Source organism: Bacillus rossius, chromosome 3 (assembly GCF_032445375.1).
Source record: "Bacillus rossius redtenbacheri isolate Brsri chromosome 3, Brsri_v3, whole genome shotgun sequence".
In the NCBI taxonomy this organism is placed as follows: domain Eukaryota; kingdom Metazoa; phylum Arthropoda; class Insecta; order Phasmatodea; family Bacillidae; genus Bacillus; species Bacillus rossius.
In genome coordinates, this window is record NC_086332.1 from 63,990,203 (window position 1) to 64,011,313 (window position 21,111).

Here is a 21,111-nt window from a genome sequence, read left to right on the forward strand (position 1 = left end):
TTCTTGACAGAGTTTCTGGATACCATGTTTGACAGTTTGCTTCACATCGTCAGCACTGTATATTACTGCAGCCGAAGTCTTGAATGCACACTTCTTCACTTTGTCATATATATATATATATATATATATATATATATATATATATGTGTGTGTGTGTGTTTGTGTAGGAACCAAAAAAATTCAAACAAAATCATATTATCACAAAATGGACTGTTAAGGTTGGGTAAAAAGAAATGTATCTCACTTTCTGGAAGATGTATCTTCTTCTGTGACGGATTTGGTGCGGTATACAAAGCGCCTACCGTAACTGGATAGTGTGTGAGGTGAGGACATTGCCAGTGGCGAGAAGAACCTTGTACAGAGTATCAGGCAACTAGCGTTATTCACATGCGGTGGACTAAGTGAAATGAGGATCTCACCCCGCAGCGAGAGGACTATTTCCCATAGTATGAGTAAACGACTAATTTATCTTCAAGTTAAAACATTTTCCTGATATTAAATGTATTTTAATCCGGCCGTCGTGTATTGGCGATTTTATCCGAATTATTGAATGTTAGTATGTCTTCAACGGGAATTCAAAAATTACAATATACAGCACAGTGACATTTAAAACAAGCTGCAATAAGTTGCTATATGGCTGTACACTTTACGTACACAGTTATATTGTGCAATAGTGATGCGTAACTTGCAATAAAACAGGAATCCATCCGGGGAAAAAAACCTCCACGCAAGAGGCTCCATTACCGGATTGCCGAATGCGTTTAACGGAGAATTTTTTTTTATAACAGAGCATTGGCCGTTACTTGAATACGTGTTTGTGTGTTTGAAACTTCATTTCCGTTTACGTTTCTGGTTTTAATTAAAAAAAAAAAAAAACACCACGGAAGGTATGGTTTTTAAAAATAACACTTTATTGATTTGTTGAGTATCTGCGAAGAGATCGAGAAGCAACTTAGAGCGGTGAAGCGTTCAGCTGGCGAGCAGCCGGGCCTAGATGCCGGCCGTGGACTTGATCCAGCTGACGAAGTGGCTGACGTCGGCGTACACCCCCGGGTAGTTGGCCTCGGCGCAGCCGGCGCCCCAGGAGACCACGCCCACCTGGGTGCCGCTCACGGTCATCGGGCCTCCCGAGTCGCCCTGCGCAGGGTCCCCACAGTTAGTACTTTCGTACTAGATCTAGTACTTTTATAACCTTTTTAGTGGCTTAGTACATTTTTCTTTAATATAATAATATTATTGTAACTCCAATATGTTTTATTATTAAGCGTAATTATGTTTTTAAAAACTATGGAATGTATGTGTGTGTGGTCTGATATTTAATTTCAAGCATTGCAATGTCATAATAACTTCCTAAATTGTTAAAAACCGTAACAAATTATAATTTAGTAATTTGTTTTCTAATCTAGTCTAATCTCGCCTAAGTTGGTACGAAATATTTTTTTCCTTGTGGTCACCCTGGGCCCCTGCGGAGCACAGCCGCGCTCAGTGCCTGTCGCCTTCTCGGCGGACCCACGTCACAAGCTGCTCAGAGTGCCCTCAGAGTGATCCTTCTTGGGGCCTACGGAACTGAAACTCTTTTTAAGTTTAAATGAATGACATTGGCTACTTAGTGATAAGGTTTTGTACTACATATATCATGAATTGAATAGCTAGGTGTATAATTAATCAATTTTTTTTCTTAACGAATCTGTCCCGTTGCAGGTTGTTATTTTTAATATACGCAAGCTGTTGAACCTTTAGACTATCAGTACGCAAATTTAAAAATGTATTATTTTATCATAATTAGGTGTAAAAATTACATTTTGATCCTTTTTCGAGCCTGCGGAACTGAAACTCTTTAGGCTTTGACTACTTAGTGATATCGTTTAGAACTATAGGCTATCATAAAAAGTTATTTTATTTTACCTGGCTGTCAAAATAAACACAAAACTTTAAAATATTAATAGCTGCTGATATAAAATTAACGTAATAAAAAAACATAATTTTCAGGGTATCCTATAAATTTTCTTTTTTAATTTTTTGACACTGCCTGATTTAAGCTTGTTTTCTGTATTATTGAATATTTGTCTTTCATGTCTTATTGTGGTTTCTTATGACATACATACAGTGTAAACAGCAATGGCGTCTTTTGGTTTACATTTTTGGATTTATAACCATGACAATCTACCAAGGAACGCAACAACGCATCACATAACCAACGCAAAAAAAAATAATCACAGTCGTTTATAAAGCACGCAAGTCGCAAGGCGTCAGCAAATCTATAACTTTCAATTTTTTAAAACAGTAAAAATTTTTTTTAACACTGAGCTTCTTTTGATAATCCCTATCTATCACGGAAAAAAAATTTAAATATTTTGATTTAAAAGAGTTATTTTGTTTTACTATGTGAAAGTTTGCACATAACGTCTGCTTCTTTAAAAGTAACAATACTTGCGTTGCGTCATTGTGGCTCGCGTGGTTTGTAAACCGGTGCACTAAATTTGTGGTCGCTGAAGCGGTTTTGCGTGTTGCGTCCTCGCGCAGTCTGTGAGCGAGCAGGGCGCGTACCTGGCACGCGTCCTTGCCGCCCTGCGTGTAGCCGGCGCAGATCATGGAGTCGTCCACGTAGTCGCTGCCGCCCTTGTTCTTGCCGTAGTCGCTGATGCACTCGGAGAGCGACACGACGGGCAAGGACACTTGCATCAGCGACCGCGTCACGTCGCCGCCGTACTGCGGGCAAGCGAACACTCTTCCAGCGTCTCCCCGGCTGGGCGTGGAGTATACACTAGAGACCTACTGTATAGAAGTCGCGAGTGGATAGGATTTACTCTACGTTTTTCAGGAGCGTGTGATGAGCAGCTTGGGAACTTCACCGCTGCAGGGCGCTGCCTTAACGCCCTGTATCGTCTTAGGTTGTTATTTACACGTTAGAGCGCGGCACTGTCGCCCGCTGTCATTCCCCCGCACCCCCCCAGCCATCATTCACTGCAGCTCAAGGTCGTTCAACGGGAGGGGGAAGGGGTGTTTAAAGAGTTCGACACACTTGTCCGCTAGGGACCACCACAAGTCGATGCCCTAGAGATGGTGGCGATTGCGGCGGTGAATTAACCAAATACCTCAAACCGTATTAGAAATTTTAACCTGGGCTGGCGACTTCTATACAGTATATTCAAAGCTAGAGACTGATACCGGACAGCTCCATGATGACAACACAGGCGAGAGTGAGAAAAGATAACTATCTGGTGTCAAACGATCAACTTCGTTTCAAGAAAATTGAAGCACTGGATGTTGATTTCCCCCCATAAATCTGTAAAAAAAAATTTAAATGATTTTTTTTCTAAGTGATAAAGTTATTTTCGTTGTCATAATGTTGGTACCATGGGTATTAATCAGCTACACTGTTCAAATTGGGCATACCATCCGCCGTCTATCGGACTGACGTGAAAACAGACGCCAAGTTTTCACACAGAAATCTTGCAGCTGCCCGATATTAGCCTCTAGTGTGCTTGATGACATGCCGCGACGCAGTTCGGTCCACCCTTTCCCACACCAGCGCCATTTTTCAACAGCCAGAACCTCGCGGGACGCCCGATGCAGGTCCAGCGCCACGCCCACCCGGAGAGGAAACCACGCATTTCGGAAACTGCTCAAGCTATCCGAGTGGTGGCTGTTTACGAAAAGCATTTAAGGATACCCTGAGGGCGGATATGTAGTCCTGTATCGGTATTTTGTTTTTAAAACTGTATGTTAAAAAAAAGTGAAAATGGCTGAAACGCGAGTTTTCAGAGTAATTTTTAGACATGAAACTCCTGGTGGAGATTCTTGAAACCACTCAAGGGACTTTCATTACTCATTTATCTTCATTTCTCCGCCATATAATTATACGGTTTCCACTTAGATTTCATATTTGCCTTCGGCACGAAGAAAAGACTGCGCACCAGTCCACAGACTTTCGCTTAGAGGCGATACCGCGCTAGAAGCACCAGCGAACGTCGCACTTATCATCCCGCCTCACTAACACAGATTAACCCCCGACCTGGCGGGGCTCCTGAAGGCTTGTTCTCACACGACATTTTGGTGATTTCATTTCCTCGTCGTTGCTATTATTTAAAGGCTATTTTCTTTTTTTTCTTGTTGTAATAGTTATTTTACATCTGTAGTTGTTTTCGCAAATTTTATCATCAGATACTTAAAAAAAGTTATTTTCGAGCTGTAAAAGAGGTAAGTAAGTAAGTGTGATTATGAACAATTTGCGTGAAGTTTTAAAGTTATTAGACAATACTTTTAAGAATGTCTGACGACAAATTTTAGAACAAAGCAACTCTTGCAAAAGAGCTATCGCATTAAGTTCACATAAATATATCTGGAAAAAAAAAATAACAATATTGACAAGAAAATGAAATAATACATATGAATTGCCATACAATACAGTCCTTTATAAAATAGTTTCCACCCTGGGTGTTGACCCCGTGGTGGGGGAGGGGGGAGGGATGCCACCTCTGGAGTTAAGAAGCCTCTCACTGAGGAGGCCTGCTTGTGCTTGCAAGACTGTGAAACGGGTTTCATGCCAAAACCATGTTCAATGAAAAAATTGAAAAAACAACTTTTTTCTGCTTACTGCATGCATATAGGCCAAATATGGGCAGAATACAACATAAAAGCACCCTGTCCAGAGATGACTTGTGTAAGTTAACCCCGCACGCCAACTCTCGGGCCCCTTGCGAATCCTACAGATTTGCGCCTCTTGTTTCCACGATGTTACACTACACTGCGCATGGTTTCCACGATGTTACACTACACTGCGCATGGTTTCCACGATGTTACACTACACTGCGCATGGTTTCCACGATGTTACACTACACTGCGCATGGTTTCCACGATGTTACACTACACTGCGCATGGTTTCCACGATGTTACACTACACTGCGCATGGTTTCCACGATGTTACACTACACTGCGCATGGTTTCCACGATGTTACACTACACTGCGCATGGTTTCCACGATGTTACACTACACTGCGCATGGTTTCCACGATGTTACACTACATTGCGCCCAATGTTTTGGCTGTCCCGCAAGCATGGCTTGGACCATCAGTTGGACGAAACGACGCTTCACGCAGTAACCCAGAAGTAATAACAAGCATGGCCAAGCATGGTTTAGGGCAGACACCCGGTAAGCTTGCATTAAAAAAAAATAAGTATAGCTACATTGTTTCATTTCCTGGCTCAACAAATCACTTGAAGCCGGTTTTAGACGCTTGTTGAAGTCAACAATCATGCCCTAGTGATTAGCTGTCATGAAAACGGCAGTCGCCCGAATGAAATGATAAACGATTTCCCTCCGGCAGAAACATACTGGAGAATACAAAACGAAAACTGTGGGATAAAACTTGGTAAGATATGAGTTATGATGTATAGTCGAATTAAGGAGGAGAGATAAATTAACCATTTCAGTATATCGGTCCACTGACGTGGACGTTTTATATCTCAATAATACATGCAGTTCATCAAACTTTTAATGTTCGAGTTATTGTGAATATCTAGTCAACAACTTACTTTATGGATATGAATTTTTTTATAATTATTATAAGTTTAAAGGAATTATATATTAATATCTTAGTTATAGTTTTATGTAATTGGTAAATAAAAAATCCAAAAAAATATTGTTTAGTTAAATTCAAACAATATCTTAGGAAATGACAAGATGTGACTAAAAGGGTTAAATAATTACAGCTTAATGTCTTTTTCCAAAACTTTAAAGACATGCTACTATCGCATATTGGATACGCAGAGAGAGGGTGAGGGTAAGGGAACTTCTTACTTCTGAGGAAAGTGATTCTAAACAACAGAACTCTGTAAATAAACAGTTTTTTTTTACTTCTACTGTGGCAATACACTTTGCAAATAGAATATAACATTGGCACACACTTATCAAAATTTACAACTGTTTAAGTAACAAGTGTTCATACCAATTAAAAAAAAAGTATTTGATGATGACTAAACATTTTAAATATACCTCTGCGCAAAGTGAAGTTAACTTGACGGGCTACGCTCTTGAAACAATTTTAATTACGAGGTGAATTATTATAAGATGAGTTTTTGAGATAAAATAACTATGCGGGGGTGGATTGCAGTTTATTTCACTCCACACGAATTAATGCAGGGACGATTGTTCCTGCCCCAGTTGTTACGTCTTCCCTGAGATTTGGCGCCTGAATGTCATTTGAGGTTACAAATCAAGATTTTGTATACAATATCATCTTACTTATTTAGTCTTATTATTATTTTTTACTTTTGTATATATTATTGGGAAGCCAATAATGCGCTAAAGTGCAAGTGAGTAGTTCCTAAGTGTGGCATTGAGAGCTATGTCAACTATAATTATTACTAGAAGCATGACATTAGCTTGAAAGCAAACTCCCTTAGTAGTGACACGTACAAAAGGATGAAACCTTAGGTATGGCTTACGAAGTGTAGAGTTTTGTGTGGCAGAATGCTCTCAAAGCTGTAATGCACTATTCCGTAACCTTTCAACGGTTTCATAAATAATGAAACACGTAGTGATTTCGGATTATTTCTCAATATTAAAATCATTGAAGCACACGCCATTTTTTTTACCTCACACAGTTAGTACTTTTGCAAGAAAAAGAATATTGAGGAATGACAATGTATTTTTTTTAATCATACACTTATATAAGGTCAATTCTATATTCAAAGTTCTACACTGCAATGGAATAAAAGCTATTATTTTTTTATTATTGGTTTAAAGCTAAAAAAAAATCTTAAAAGTGAATGTTGGCACTCAGAGCCGTCAAAACAATTATTATGTTGTATCTGATTTCACAAGTACTGAGCTCGACAAAAACACTGTTAGCTAACAGTAAACAGAGTTGATTCAAACGTAATTTTTGTAAGTTAAAAAATTGCAGTATTTTTACTCGTGTAATTTTGCTAGAACCGCATGATATTTTTTTGCAGAAAGGGGGGAAGGGGACAAAATTCTCCGTTAGAAAATTACAAGTCTATTGCTAGTATAATTCATTGGAAACCTTAAAAGTTGTGCGATACTAACACATCACTTTTACAGTTATGGCCACATTAACGTTTACAGTAATTAGTTTTTTTTTCAGCTGTGGGGTTTTGGAAAGTCGTAACTTAAATTAAGTAAGGGGAGTAGGCCTGACAAAATTATTAGCCCCAGACACTTTAGTTTCTCTTGACGGCCCTGAAGGCCGAACGTGATGCCAAGCAGCAACATCAGTACAAACTCAGCAGGGAACACGACCTTCAGCGCGCTCCTGAAGGCTGCAGGAGGTACTCACGTAGGTGGAGCCCCAGCCGGTCGTGGTGGCCATGGTGCCCACGGAGGTCTGGCTGTTGGCGGCTGGGAGGGTGACTGCCTTCACGGAGCTGCTGAACGTGAACGGCTTGGACACCTGCGAGCAAACACGTCATTTCTTCGGTTGGAACCATGTCCGAATCCAAGCACAGTGTCGAGTACTTGCAGACCCGCGAACATTACCTGCCCTTTTGGTGTTCGGACGTTAGTTGGCCTCTACAATTGTCATTGCGAGTAAAGACGACAATCCTGCAGACCGTATCAAAAGAGGAGCCACCCATTGCAGGGGGCAGGCCTACATAATTGGTGGAATGGACCAATTTAGCTGGCCAAGGAGAGCGCGTGGAGGCCATCTCCAGTTCAGGCTGATGTGCAGAAAGTACCAGAACAGAAACAGACGGTTGTCGTGACGTTGATCGTCACGGAAACCGGATTGTGAAATTCAGGACAAGTACTCGTCGCTGCGCAAACTGCGGCGAAGGCGTCTGATGTAGATTTGCCACCAGTGCAGCAAGGTGTTCTTCAGAGAGAAAAAAAGTAGGCTCTCGTTGTGTCAGAGCTATCAGCGCACTAGAGAAGATTACCAGACTTGAACAGAACCTTGACTTTCGGCAGGAAATCAGTGATCTTCGAAATGGAAACCAAGTTATAGATGCATCAAGTCTTCTCAGAGTGGGTGAAAGGATTCAGCAATCATTTGCGAACTACGATCAGAAACATCCAATACTGCTTAAAAAGGTTAGTTCGTAATATGGCTAAGCTTATCGCAACGGAGGAGCACGTCAGATACATCCATGCTGGACCACAGCTAATAATTGTAGTTATTCCAAAAGGCAAAAATACTGGCATCCAAGTGGCCGCAATTTAGTGCGTAGGGGTATTAAATGATTGCATCATAGGCGTGCGCACGGTAGGTGCCACAGGTGCCTTGGCACCACCATTAGGGTTTACGTTATTTTGTTTTTTACAAGCAGAAATAATACATACTTACAAAAATCCGTATTATTTCCAAAAAAATATGTTTTCCAATCGTGTCGAGTTACAGATATGTGCTCATAACACTATCAGTATATCAATTATCAATCGAACCAACTATACACACGGAAACAAGCCAGTTGCAATTACTTGTGTTGTACACGCGGGCCGCGGCTACGAAACTTCTGAAATGTAAATACTTCTAGTTCTCCTCGAATTACATAGAATGCGCGCTCGGTGTCCACTGTTCACTCCACTTGGCAGGCGCACGGAATAATAGCCGCCGTTCGCCAGGGTTTATTTAAAAAAAAGAGAGAGAGTTTAGTTAGTTAAAAGGTTAGGCTTACTCGATGACTTATATGCAGTCGCCGACAAAACATTTTTGTTGTATTCCAAAAGTTAAAACTTTTGCCCACTCTTATTTGTGTATTTTTATTATTTTAATATTTTACATATTTAAGGTACGTTACAAAAACTCCCTTGATTTGTTGATTTTAAAACTTAACATTTGAGAATGTTTTTTTCTAGCATTTATTTGGCATCTTCAGAAAACATGTAAGTACGGTTTTTCAATGCCATCAGCATGAATTCCGTGCAAACAATTTGTGCAATTTACTTTATGGCTCAACAAAGTTTAAAACTGTAAATAGTTTAGTAGTTTTCCTGGTGATTATAACGTTCAAAGCCATAATTTGTCATAAAAAGTGTTAAAATTTTTACATGTGTTTATTTAATGTTTTTGTTCGTAAACACCTTAAATAGCACCATTTTGCGCTTTCAAATTCACATTTTTCCGGGGGAGGACCCCCGGACACCCCACTTTAGGCTCGGGGTCCGTGAATGACACGGCTATTGTGTAATCTGGCACCACCAATACTAAAGTCCTGCGCACGCCTATGATTGCATACCATGTTTAAAGGCAAGGACAAAGACTGATGTCCAGCTAATGGGAGACTTCCTCCACAAAGAATGCAACAATCTCGACCATTTTCACACAGGCATTGACTTCTGTGGACTAGTGTACATCCCACCTAGTCATCGCAGGGAAAGAACTTAAGTGAAGGCCTAAAGTGCATTATTTGTTTGTTTTAGTACAGAAGCTATACATATAGAGATTCTCACCGATCTGTTCACAGCAACTTTCCTAGCTGCATTGAGACGATTCTTTTCCAGGCGGGATATATGTGCTCATATTTATTCTGTTAATGCGACCAATTTCACTGGAGAACAAGTACTGGTGACACCAGAGAGCAGTACGTGACTTTCTAAACAAGGAAAATGTTAGATGGCGCTTAGCTCCACCTGATCACCATTTACAGAACGGTGGATTGTGGGGCCGGACTTAAGAGTTATTAATCAGCTAAACTTCTTACTAAGAATTTTTTTTTTCTTTTCAATAAATACATTTTAAGTCAACTCAACATTGCAAATATAAATAATTAATTTTTACACTCAGTTTTAAACACACGAAAAATGACCGTCTACTTTAGTTCCAACATTTATTTCGTAAGTCGCAATCGTTATATGTGCATGTATCTGTCGAAACATCCTTATAAACCGCTAAAGTATTAGATTTTTCAATGTATTTTTTAAATTATAGTACCAACATAACAAAAAGATTTGATGAGTCTTTTAGAGTGATGATTTGTACTGTCATAAAAAAACAATAAAACGTTTTTCAAAATGGCGACTTCTCTTTACCTGGACGTACGAGAGAAGTACAAAGATTAGTTTACTTGCTTGCGTACCCACATACTTTATTTCCAGTTTCGAAGCCCTCGCAATGCCCTTTCGAGGACAAATACGAACGTTAAAACTTCCCCAGATATCAAGAAAAATAATTAGTTCATCTACTTACAAGGGTGTAAAATAATAAGTTTAGTTGTTAAAATGCGCGACGAAGAAGCGAACAATTAGACATTGAATTAGTCTACGAAACGGGTAGTGTCGTATAGTAAAGTCTATGAAGGAATTATTGTAAATACATATATACGAATACGCAAAAGAAACTTATAAAAGAATTTGATGTGAATTCTTCACTGTCGGTGTCAGGAGATAACTTTAATCCTAGAACATACATAATATATAGGTAAACATGGTTAGTTAATCACTGCTTAATTAAGCCTTAATGTGATCGTCTAGTCATTTGAGCATGTTAAACCTAACAAGACCATTGTAACAAACTTTTTCACTAAGTGACTAAATTAATTTATTGCATTTACAGAAACACTAGTTAAAAGTATTTTTAACTATTATAAAAATTAATTGGTCATACTTTCATAGTAAATTATGTTTAAGTAGTGTCTGATAGTGAGCCAAAATTTTGGCTCATATATTTTGGCTTTTATATGTAATATCAGGGGCGCAACAACTACATTTCCAAAGGGGGGGCAATATACCTTTTTATAAAGAATCATAGATCCCCCCCTATTGAAGTGGGGGGTCCGGGGGTCCTCCCCCGGGAAAATCTGTATTTCAAGGTGGAAAATGGTGCTATTTAAGCAGTTGTATTATCTAAAAATTGATTACACAGCACTTTCTTTGCCCCCGTTTGCCCCCACTTCAAGGTTTCAGAAGGGGGGGGGGGAAATACCCGTGCCCCCCCCCTGTTGTTGCGCCCCTGTGTAATATTACTTCTGACTTCCATTGGCATATATTTTCTTGCCGCTCTCGCACCGTGTCTTTGCATTACATACACGGCGAAAGAGATTCCGGACAGACATTGGAGAAGTTTTCAGCTTGGATGTTACAGATATCGCTATCTTATCAGTGGCGTAACTAAGGTGACTGGCGCCCCTGGCCAGACTTGAAAATGGCGGCCCCTCTTGATTTAAAAGGGAGGAGGGTTCAGTAACCGCGATACCTTCGTGGTGGCAACCCCCCCCCCACCAAAGTCAACGCCCCTGGCGGGGGCCTCCCTGCCACACGCTTGCTAACGCCACTGTATGTTATGACCATATTTTTTCCCCTTCTTTCTTTCACTCGTATCATGTCACTGCGTTCCGAACTTGGCAGCCATATTTTGCCAAATTAGTTACAATGTTACAAAATAATTCATGATACAGTAAAATTAAATGAAGTGTAAGAAATTACATACAGTAAATTTACGGACTTCCCAGAGAAGAAAACGCCTCAGTAAACAAAGGGTCCTTCGTAGTGCCAGATAACTAAATATTCTCAATAAACATTCCGACCCCTGAGTTCTGTGCTATCTTGTAAACTGGACGCACATGCATCTGGAAGGAGTTTAAATTGAGTAAACTGGTCATCTGTAGTTTCACGAAGATCCCTGGATATTTCAAACCAGTTTTCTTAGTAAATTTAAGGCAAGTAAGTTACACTGATAAAGAAATAACAAAACGTTTATTTTTAAGGGCTCCGCCTGCCTGGGCACACACACGGTTTGCAGAGCTTCGGGAAAAAAACAACGCAATTTGAAAACTGCTCAAGATATCAGAGTAGGGTTTGTTTAGTAAATGCATTTAAGAAGTTTTAGGTCCGTATTTCGTTTTTAAACTGTGTATTTAGTATAGTTAAAATGGCTAAAACGCGTGTTTCAGAGTAGTTTTCAAAACATGAAAAGCCCGGTACAGATCCCTGAAACCCCTCAAGAGCATTTCAATACACCGGTATCTTCATTTCTCAACCATATAATGTTGCGGGTAGCGCTCAAATATCATTGTTACCCTATGCACGACGAGATGTATGCGCCCAGTCAGAGGCGTATTTATGTTTGTCTTGCGAGGCTCGATGGTGCTTCCAGCGTGGTATCGCCTCTAAGCGCAAGGCTCCGAAGTGGCTCGCAATATTCTCGTCTTGCATGGGTGAACTATAAAATTTGAGCGATAACCACAACATTAGTTGGCGAAGAAATTAATACGCATAAAGATGTAATGCAAGGCCCTTGAGTGCTTTCAAAGGAACTTTACCGAGCGTTTCATATAAATAAATTATTCTGAAATGACGCGTTTCAGCCCATTTCACTCTCCTTAAAATACAGTTTAAAAACTAAATCCAGAAACACAACTACCCATCTGCCCTCAGCGCATTTCTTAAATGCTTTTCTTAGACAGACATCAGTGATATCTCTAGCAGTTTTCGAGTCAGGGGCGCAACAACAGGGGGGGGGGGGGGGGGCAAGGGTATTTTGCCCCCCCCCCCCTCGGAAACCATGAAATGGGGACAAACGGGGGCAAAGAAAGTGCTGTGTAATCAATTTTTAGATAGTAAAACTGCTTAAATAGCACCATTTTCCACCTTGAAAAACAAATTTTCCCGGGGGAGGACCCCCGGACACCCCAGTTTCAATATGGGGGATCGATGATTCTTTATAAAAAGGTATATTGCCCCCCCCCCTTTTGGAAATTTAGTTGTTGCGCCCCTGTTTCGAGTAGTTTAGTATCTTGTGCGCGCCCGGGTGGGGCGGGAAGGTCGTAAGGTGGGCTGTGAAATCTGCAGATGGGTGACACCGACCTTGAGCAGGCAGACGTCGTTGTACGGCACGTTGTACTTGGTGACGAACTGGGGGTGCAGGATGATCTGCGAGATCTCGTGCCTCTCGCCGTTATCGCCGTCCGTGTTGCCGACACGAACCACCAACGAGCTGGCGTCTTCGCTGCAGCAACAAAGTGACCACAAGGTCACGATTCGTTACCCTCTCGTGATTGCACTTCAGTAGCTCGTCCTTGAATAATGATTCATCAAAAAAAAATTAAGATACCTGTCCCCAAATACCCTAGAAATCATAATATGACAGGCTCATGATTTTGTGCAAAAAAATGTGCCGTTGTTGTATTGACATACCATTCTAATATGTAGGTGGCAGATGATATTTTGTGTTTAAAATTTACAATACCAACATTATGATAGTAAAAAAATATTATTGGCAAAACATTTTATCGTTAAAGAAAATTTATTCTAATAATAAATTCACAGTGCTTCAAGTTTACATAATTGAAGATAAAAATGCTTGTCACCAGATCAAAAAATGCATTGTTTAACTATAACTTTATATAAATTGTAATGTCACTCTATGCTACTAGGCAATTCGTCACACTCTGGCCTTTTTTTGTAGGCATAGAGCTGTCCTGTATTAGTTTCCAGTGTGTTTGGTATTACTATATCTAGCTAATTTATTCCTACTAATAATTTTACCAAAGACCAAAGAATATTTGTGTATGCCTTACAACCCGTCGCCCAACCCCAATAACTTATGCTTGATTTATGTATGGGTTTGAAGAGATAAGTAGACTAACGTGAACTGTGAGTGCGTTTGTTTAAATTCAACCAGTCTGTAATTTCAATCTCAGTTGAATTAAAGAGGTTTGATACTTATAAAATCATTTCTTTTTATCTCTTTGTAACTCATCATTAGACTGCTTATAAGCGATAACGTTTTCACCTGATAGCATTTCCCTAAGTTGCGTAGAATTTACATAGGCCCTATGTAACTACCAAAGTCAAAATATTTATATTTATAATGTACATTTAATAAACAATTCAAAAATCTGAAATTTTAGTTCAAAAGGAGCATTTGATACTAGAGAACTATTGTTTAATCATTAAAAAAAAATAAAAAAATATAGGTCGTGGAAGTCAATGAAATATTAAGTATTATTAATATTTGCATAATGATGATGTAGTAATCATTATTTAATATGTAAATTATATCTTCATTTTTAATGCAATAATAACTTTATATCGCTGTTGTTTCAGTTCTGTAAAACGTTATGGACGTTTGGAGTTTGAATCATTATTCCTAAGGCCATGTATAGAGACCTAGGAATTTCGAGGACTAGTATTGAATCAGGATATAATTCAAAGTCATATGTGGGCTCAACCCATGTTTGCTTTTACATTGGTTGATTTCTTAGCGAAAATATTTTTATCCTGGTTAATTGTCACTATCTGATTCGCTTACTTATATACTAGCTGGGCATCGCTGGCTCACAATCGTAGAGGGGCGTGTCCAAATAACTGCGGTCCAATTATGAACACAGTGCGAGAGCGTGAAGGTTTGCATTCTAACTTCCGACTTAAATGAATCCGAGAGATTTCCGTATGTATAGCCATGTAGGTATTTTTCGCGAAAATATTTCCAGACCAGCTGCGTGTTAAAACTTTGTAGCGTTGCCTGTGTTCCGTAGTTGCCTTGCAGACGGCTGCCAATCGTTAGCGCGGGTATACCTTATTTCAGACTAATGAACGAGCAAATTATTTCGCGAAAAAATACATGCATCTAATTATTCGGTATTCATTTTTTTTTTTTGTTGTCCACGGTTTCCGAAACCAATCAAGACAAATACTGGTACGTTTCTTTACTGCATGCCACGACCAACTCCTTCCTTCTTGACTCGTGACGTATGTGTCTCATCGACGAGAAGTAAGGTCAAAAACTCAGAAACATAAAAATAATTGCCTACAACACCCACAATGTGAACCATGTATTTCCATAAACATAAAACAACGATGTAAAAGTATCATACGCACCATGTCATTACATTTCAGTCGGTTAAGTATGTTTACAATGACAAGTTATCACAAAAAAGGTTTTTAGTGCAAAGAATTTCAAGGTTATTAAAACTAGGGCAATTTTGACGTTTCAAGTGTAATAGCTTCAGGAAGACTTTCCTTTTTATTTGTACAGTCTCTGCTAATTATCTCGATGTTTTCCGGACAACCAATTGAAATGGTTAAATATTTGCCTGTCTGAATTGCGATATGCCAACTGACCCACAGCCCACCTCCTCCCAACTTTTTAACGTTCTACGATTGTTAACATTTCGATACTGAGTTTCTACGCAGGCTTAAAATATCTCTATTGTGTGACTGAAAGATGAAAGATTAGTTCGATGTAGCTTAGAAAACAAAATTAAAGTAATTTTTTTAAATTATTTTGTTATTGATCGGCCAGGGGAAAACATTATGCCTAACTCGTAGCATTAAAACATCGTACTCAATCCGTTGCATAAAACATCGTACCTAACACATTTCATTAAATAATGTACCTAACTCGTTGCATAAAATATTGTTCCTAACCCGTTGCACAAAACATTGTACATAAACCATTGAATAAAACATTATAATTAACCCTTTGAATAAAACATCGTACCTAAACCTTTGCATAGAACAGTCCTAGTGACATCCAGGAATTGTTTTGTTTATGTTAAACACATTATAATATATGTAATCTAAAGTGCAAACCTACTTCTCGCAGCAATGACCTGCAGTCAGGACATAGTTGTTTGAGACTATGGAGCCGCCGCAAATGTGCGACTCCTCGGACCCGAAAATCGAGTCTGAGGTCTCTCTCAGGGAAACCTGAAATCACAAAACCACACATAAACAGTCGCGTTCAGGCCTGTGCTGCAACGAATCTGGTTAGAATATACTGGCTAAGAATCAATAATGGAGTTGCTTGGCTTCTAGGTTGTAGCCGCGTCCAAGGCGAATATACCACTGACGTTTCGCTCGACGTTGCAGTCGCCATCACCAGGGTAGAGTTACCTACTGCCTTTTGATACTCTCGCCTGAGAGGGGAGAGTTTCCCGATTGACCACAACTGTGGGCCAATCACAGCCTTCCTTTCGTCTGGTTGGCCTGTTGGTTTGGCCAGTCGGAGCTGGGCTTCTGTGATTGGCTAGGGGTGCTGGCAAATCAGTGGCCTCTTCTCTTCAGATTGGCTGGGCTGTTTGGCCAACCAGAGGTGACCTGTCTTTTGTTAGATGCAGAGAGGCCACTGATTTGCCAGCACCCCCAGCACCAGTGGCCGTGCAGGGCCGCCAGCCATGCCCGAACCTGGTGCGTGTCAAGGTCCTGTCTGCGTTCGTACACTTCGCGAAAATTGTTACGAAATATGTGAGGAGAACTGGGTTCGTAAGGGTTAGCCCAATTAAGTTTTGTTCCCGTTTTATTAATTACTATATTGTTTCAATTAAATAATATTTTTGCAGTAACAAAATTCTCTGTGGTTGTAGAACTTTAGTCAACTAAACATATTCTTGACGATCAGTATTCTATCTTAAAATATTTATCTAATATTTAGAATAAAAATGTTGTTCAACCCCAACTTCAAATACGCTTACCAGCCTCTGAAAGCATTTATACATATGTACATATGTACATATGTTTCCAACTTATCTTGTAGTAATGAACTTGCAGCCAAAGTTTTTCTGTCATCCTGCATAATGACTATGCCTGGGTGTAACTCACCATCCACGGGTACTGCTGGATAGTAGCTGAGGTGCCTCCAACGATTTTTCCATCAAGTTGAAATTTCCTCTCGTTCAAGCGGGCATTTTGCTGCGGAAGAGCTGCAAAGGAAACGCACAGTAAACAATGTGACAAATAAAAATTAAAACCCTTTAAATTTTACTTTATTTTTTAAACATATTTTTCATTTAACTATAATTTAAGTGCTCTATGATATGTCTTCATTAAACTGAAGCAGAAATCAATAAAAGTTTTGTTAAAATAATGAAACTTAGATCTGTTAGGAGTTCAAAAATTTAGCAAGCTTCATTTTTAATCGACTGAAATTGTTTGCTAAGTAGGAAACGTGACTGACATTGTCGTGGCCTGTGAGTTTTCTCGAGGTACTCCCGTTTCCCCCACCAATTAAAACCGTCGCTGTTCCATACCCATATCACCTCACATAGTCAATAAATTGTCAAATTGAGAAAAAAATGCTACAAATTTTCAAAATAAGTTGGTTGACTCGTAGGTAATTAAAACTTACTCACAAGCCAAATATTTTAAAAGTAAAAGAAAAATATGAAGAAATTGCCCATTATACGCCCTCTTAGTTTGCTGGCAAAGTTAAACCTTCTTTGAGTGGGTTCCATGCTCCGTGTATCTAATGATTATTTTTGCCGAAAGGTAAACATTAAACATACTTTCTGCAGTTTTGAACGTTAAAACGTTATCCCGGTATATTTTTCCATGCATAATGGATGTGATGGTTTATTTTTCTACGTAGCTACATTAAAACAACCTACCTTTTTTCAACACATTTGACAATTAAAGACAACTCATCACAATGTCAGAAGTTGCTTCATCCTATTTTAAATTCTGATAAATAATTTTCACTGCACTAGCTCAATATTTATTTACATAATTATAATGGACTAGCAATCCACTCGGCTTCGCGCGGATGCAATTTAAAATGTGTCATCATTTAGATTTATTAAGTAAGTACTTATAATATCAAGCTTCATTTTGGGACTTGATTACAAAATGTCGAGATATCTTTAATAAATTTAAATTAAATATGAATGTATTATAAACATAAACCTTCCGGAATAAATACTCTAAACGACAGTAAAAACAGCATCAACGTCCATTATGTAGTTTTAGAAGGAGTAAACGAACAAACAGACACGGATAGCGACTTTATTTTATACAATTTAGAGATGATTGGCAAGCGATACTGCCCCCTTAAATTACTTAATTCCTAACGGAAGATAACACATTCGACGTTTATTTATATTCACGACCTCCAAGGATGTTTGTTTTGATCGGGGTTATATATTGTGCGGTAAAGCACAGAGATAGAAAAAGACGGGACTTCAATGACTACAGTGGGTTCCTAACCACGTCGTCATCGAATTGGTGCTCATGAATATGAGTCATGCCATGGAGTTGGCATCGAACCCACGACCTTCGAGGACCTCCCACCAGAGCAGTCTCCCAGAGAAATGAGTAGCTGTTTAACTAATACCGGTATAAGGGTTCTCTGATGTTTATGTGTTTTCTTTTTGTTATTGGTCTTTTGTGTTGGTTTTGTTGGCCGTGCCTGCATGTTTGTGGTGCCTGCCTGTATGTGCTACCAACTTGCAGGTGGTTCCTAACTGCAGATGGTCTTTCCCTGCATGCAGTGCCTACCTACATGTGGTGACTACCTGCAGGCAGAGCCTACCTTCATGCAGTGGCGGCGTTATTTGTTTGTGGATTCATAACTCTACATGTGTATGTTTCTGATGTTTGTTTTTATATGTGCACACCCCTAAAGTCGCATGACTGTTATTGTGCAAGTAACAAATTCTAAATAAATAAACACTAAACTGAGAAAACTATTGATAATTAGTGGATTAATCTGAGAAGTGGACAGGAATTGGCAGACACTATGTTGGTTTTAACATATTTTATGTCATAAAAATCTTTTTTTTTTCCTTTAATGTTCAAAATTTGTCTCCATAAGGCATTGATCATGCAGTAAGAATTTTTCTAAGACCATGAAATATTGTCTACAGTATTAGCCTATTACAGTTGTGAATTCAATACTAAACGTCAGATATTTCACAACGGAATCCATTTCAAGCAGCCAGTCACTGCTAACTTCTGGCATTCAAATACATTTTAAACTATGCTTTAACGAAGCCAAATTTTGAAGAATAATCAACGAAAAAATTGTAATACCTGAAAATTTTGTGAAACCACGATCTCGTCCTTGTGGTGTATTTTTTTGGCGGTTAGACAAAAAACTTAAATTTAAAATTTTAGTTCATTTAAGGATAAAAGTGTTTTTATTTAGTTTTTTTTAAATTATAAGTTTATTTTTTTCTTATTAGACTCAAAATAAAATACAAATATTGAATATGAGAAACTGAACAAAATTAAATATACTAAATATGAGTGACTGAAGTATTTATTTGTTACAATGAACTTAAAATTACTCATTAATGTTCACGTAATCTAGTCATTTCAGATAATGCGTCAACATTACATGGAACTTTTATTTTTATCTTAGAGCAATTAAGTTTTTCTACTTGAAGACCATATAGTGAATTTACGCGACTAAGAGCTACTTAAAGCCTGTCCGGCAGCAAAGAAATGCGATCCCAAATAAACAACTGCATAATCTATAGTGCAGCCTTGCTTTTTATGTACGGTAGAAGCCCAACTCAGTATAAATTGCAAAATTCGCCTTTCAGCAAGCAGTAACATAGCTGTATTGTCATAGGGGTACAGTCGACTCCGGGGAAAATTTCCACCATGTGTCGACCTCATGGATACACAAAAAGCACATGGTTATTATCCATAGCTAGAAATTAATTTTTTGAACCTCTGAGCCCCCCCCCCCCCCCCCCCCACTCCTCCCTAACAAGAAGGTCTTAAGTTATCAAAATATTGTATTTTCAGAGGTTCTTATATGTATGCAAAATTTCAACACATTCGGACGTTGAAAAGCGGGTAAAATTTAATGGAAAGATTTTATTACATAGTCCATTCATTCATACATATAGGTCAAACTAATAAAAGCGTGGTAAAAATATGCTTCGATATATCACGGGGAGAATCTACATATGCAATAAAAATAAAAATAAAACAAAGTAATAATCGAGCACTAAATATTCTTGTACTTGAAACCAATTTTAACGTATTTACAACAAGCATGGCTACCACCGCAGCCAAGTACTCTGCTTCTGTTGGTCGCACGGAGCAACGTGAATGGAAGAGTTCAGCATTGCCGAGCTAATAAGTAAAGGTCCGTCTCCGTCTGCGCGCTGTTGTAGAAGCTCTATTCCGTCAGCCAGCCATACGCGGCCACACGCATGTAAATTTTAATGATTTCAGTTTTCATACAAGCACTGAAAATCATATAAGGAGAAGCCTATGTGAACATTAAACAAAATCTAAGTTTCTTACAGTTCTAAAGTATAATAATCGATGGAGGTACGACAAAAAGTCACAAAAACAAAATTTGTAGATCTACTAAACTTGGATCGGCCTACCGAGTAGAGAAAGACCGCAGGTGTCCGTTATGTGTGGGAAATAGTCGAAAAAATACGTGAATAAATACAATATTTTCCCTTGTTCTAAAATCATGGCTTTATCTGAGGTATATAACTGTTAAAGAAACAAATATTACTTGACCGAAATTGTAGTCTTAGCCAAATGCGATTCGGTGATGAATCAAACATCCGTCTCCGGTTACATGACCCGTGTGACCCGGGAAGCGTCGCCCACTCACCCAGGCCGACGGCCAGCAGGCTCGCGAAGACTGCGATCGGCGACATGGCGGTCAGTTAGCAGTGGAGATGGGGCCGTGACCGCGGCTTTATAGCAGTCGCTTCGGAGAGACTTTGGAGCGCTCGAGTGGCTGGCGTGCGTCGTCGGGCCGGGCCCTGGGTTCTTATCTGGGCTCTCGACACCTCCTGCTGCGGCCTCGACCACTGCCATCAGCCACTGCCCTTGTCGCAAGCAGAGCGCGTCACGTCCTTGGCAGCCACTCTCGCCATCAGCGCTCCTGTAGTCGGTGTGCTCTGTCTTGGGCGTTGCAACTGGGGGGGACGGGGGGGACACGTCCCCCCCAATAATAAAAGTCTTCAATTTCGTCCCCTCCAATAATATATTTAGTTTCGTGGTTTCGTAGTTTCTCCTGATGTTTAAATTAATGATTTTGTGTGGATATAGCACCAGCAGATATGTTAACTGTGTTTTTACAAATTTGTTCTCTGAAAATATTTTTTATAAAAAATAAATTATATATTGCAACAAACTATAATTAGAATATTTAGGAAAGAAAAATGCCTAAAAACCACTTTTTTGCACCTTCAAACCCCAAATATTCCCGGGGGAGGACCCCCGGAACCCCCCCACTTTTTTTCCAGGGGATGTATATTCCTCAACAACTAAATCAATTGAAGTCCCCCCCAAAAAATATATCCTTGCGACGCCCATGGCTCTGTTGCCGAATCTACACCAGCGAGCAAATACTTTTAAGACACAACTTTGTAAAGTAATGAAATTTTTTTAAAAAAGTATCTGAAACAGTGTAATTTTTTACATTAAGATCTTACATAAGAATTTTGAAGGAA

The 21,111-nt window shown here is 39.2% G+C and overlaps 1 protein-coding gene across 1 annotated transcript; it reads right to left on the reverse strand.

Annotated features, from left to right (window-relative positions):
- Positions 1–888: 888 nt before the first annotated feature.
- LOC134530800 (trypsin-1-like) lies at positions 889–20,481 on the reverse strand. Its single transcript, XM_063366010.1, has 7 exons — positions 20,265–20,481; positions 16,505–16,605; positions 15,501–15,613; positions 12,767–12,908; positions 7,302–7,415; positions 2,548–2,709; positions 889–1,137 (listed from the first exon to the last, which is right to left on the reverse strand). Exons 1-7 carry the CDS (start codon positions 20,308–20,310, stop codon positions 991–993), a joined length of 825 nt encoding a protein of 274 aa, XP_063222080.1. The 5' UTR covers positions 20,311–20,481; the 3' UTR covers positions 889–990.
- Positions 20,482–21,111: the final 630 nt, after the last annotated feature.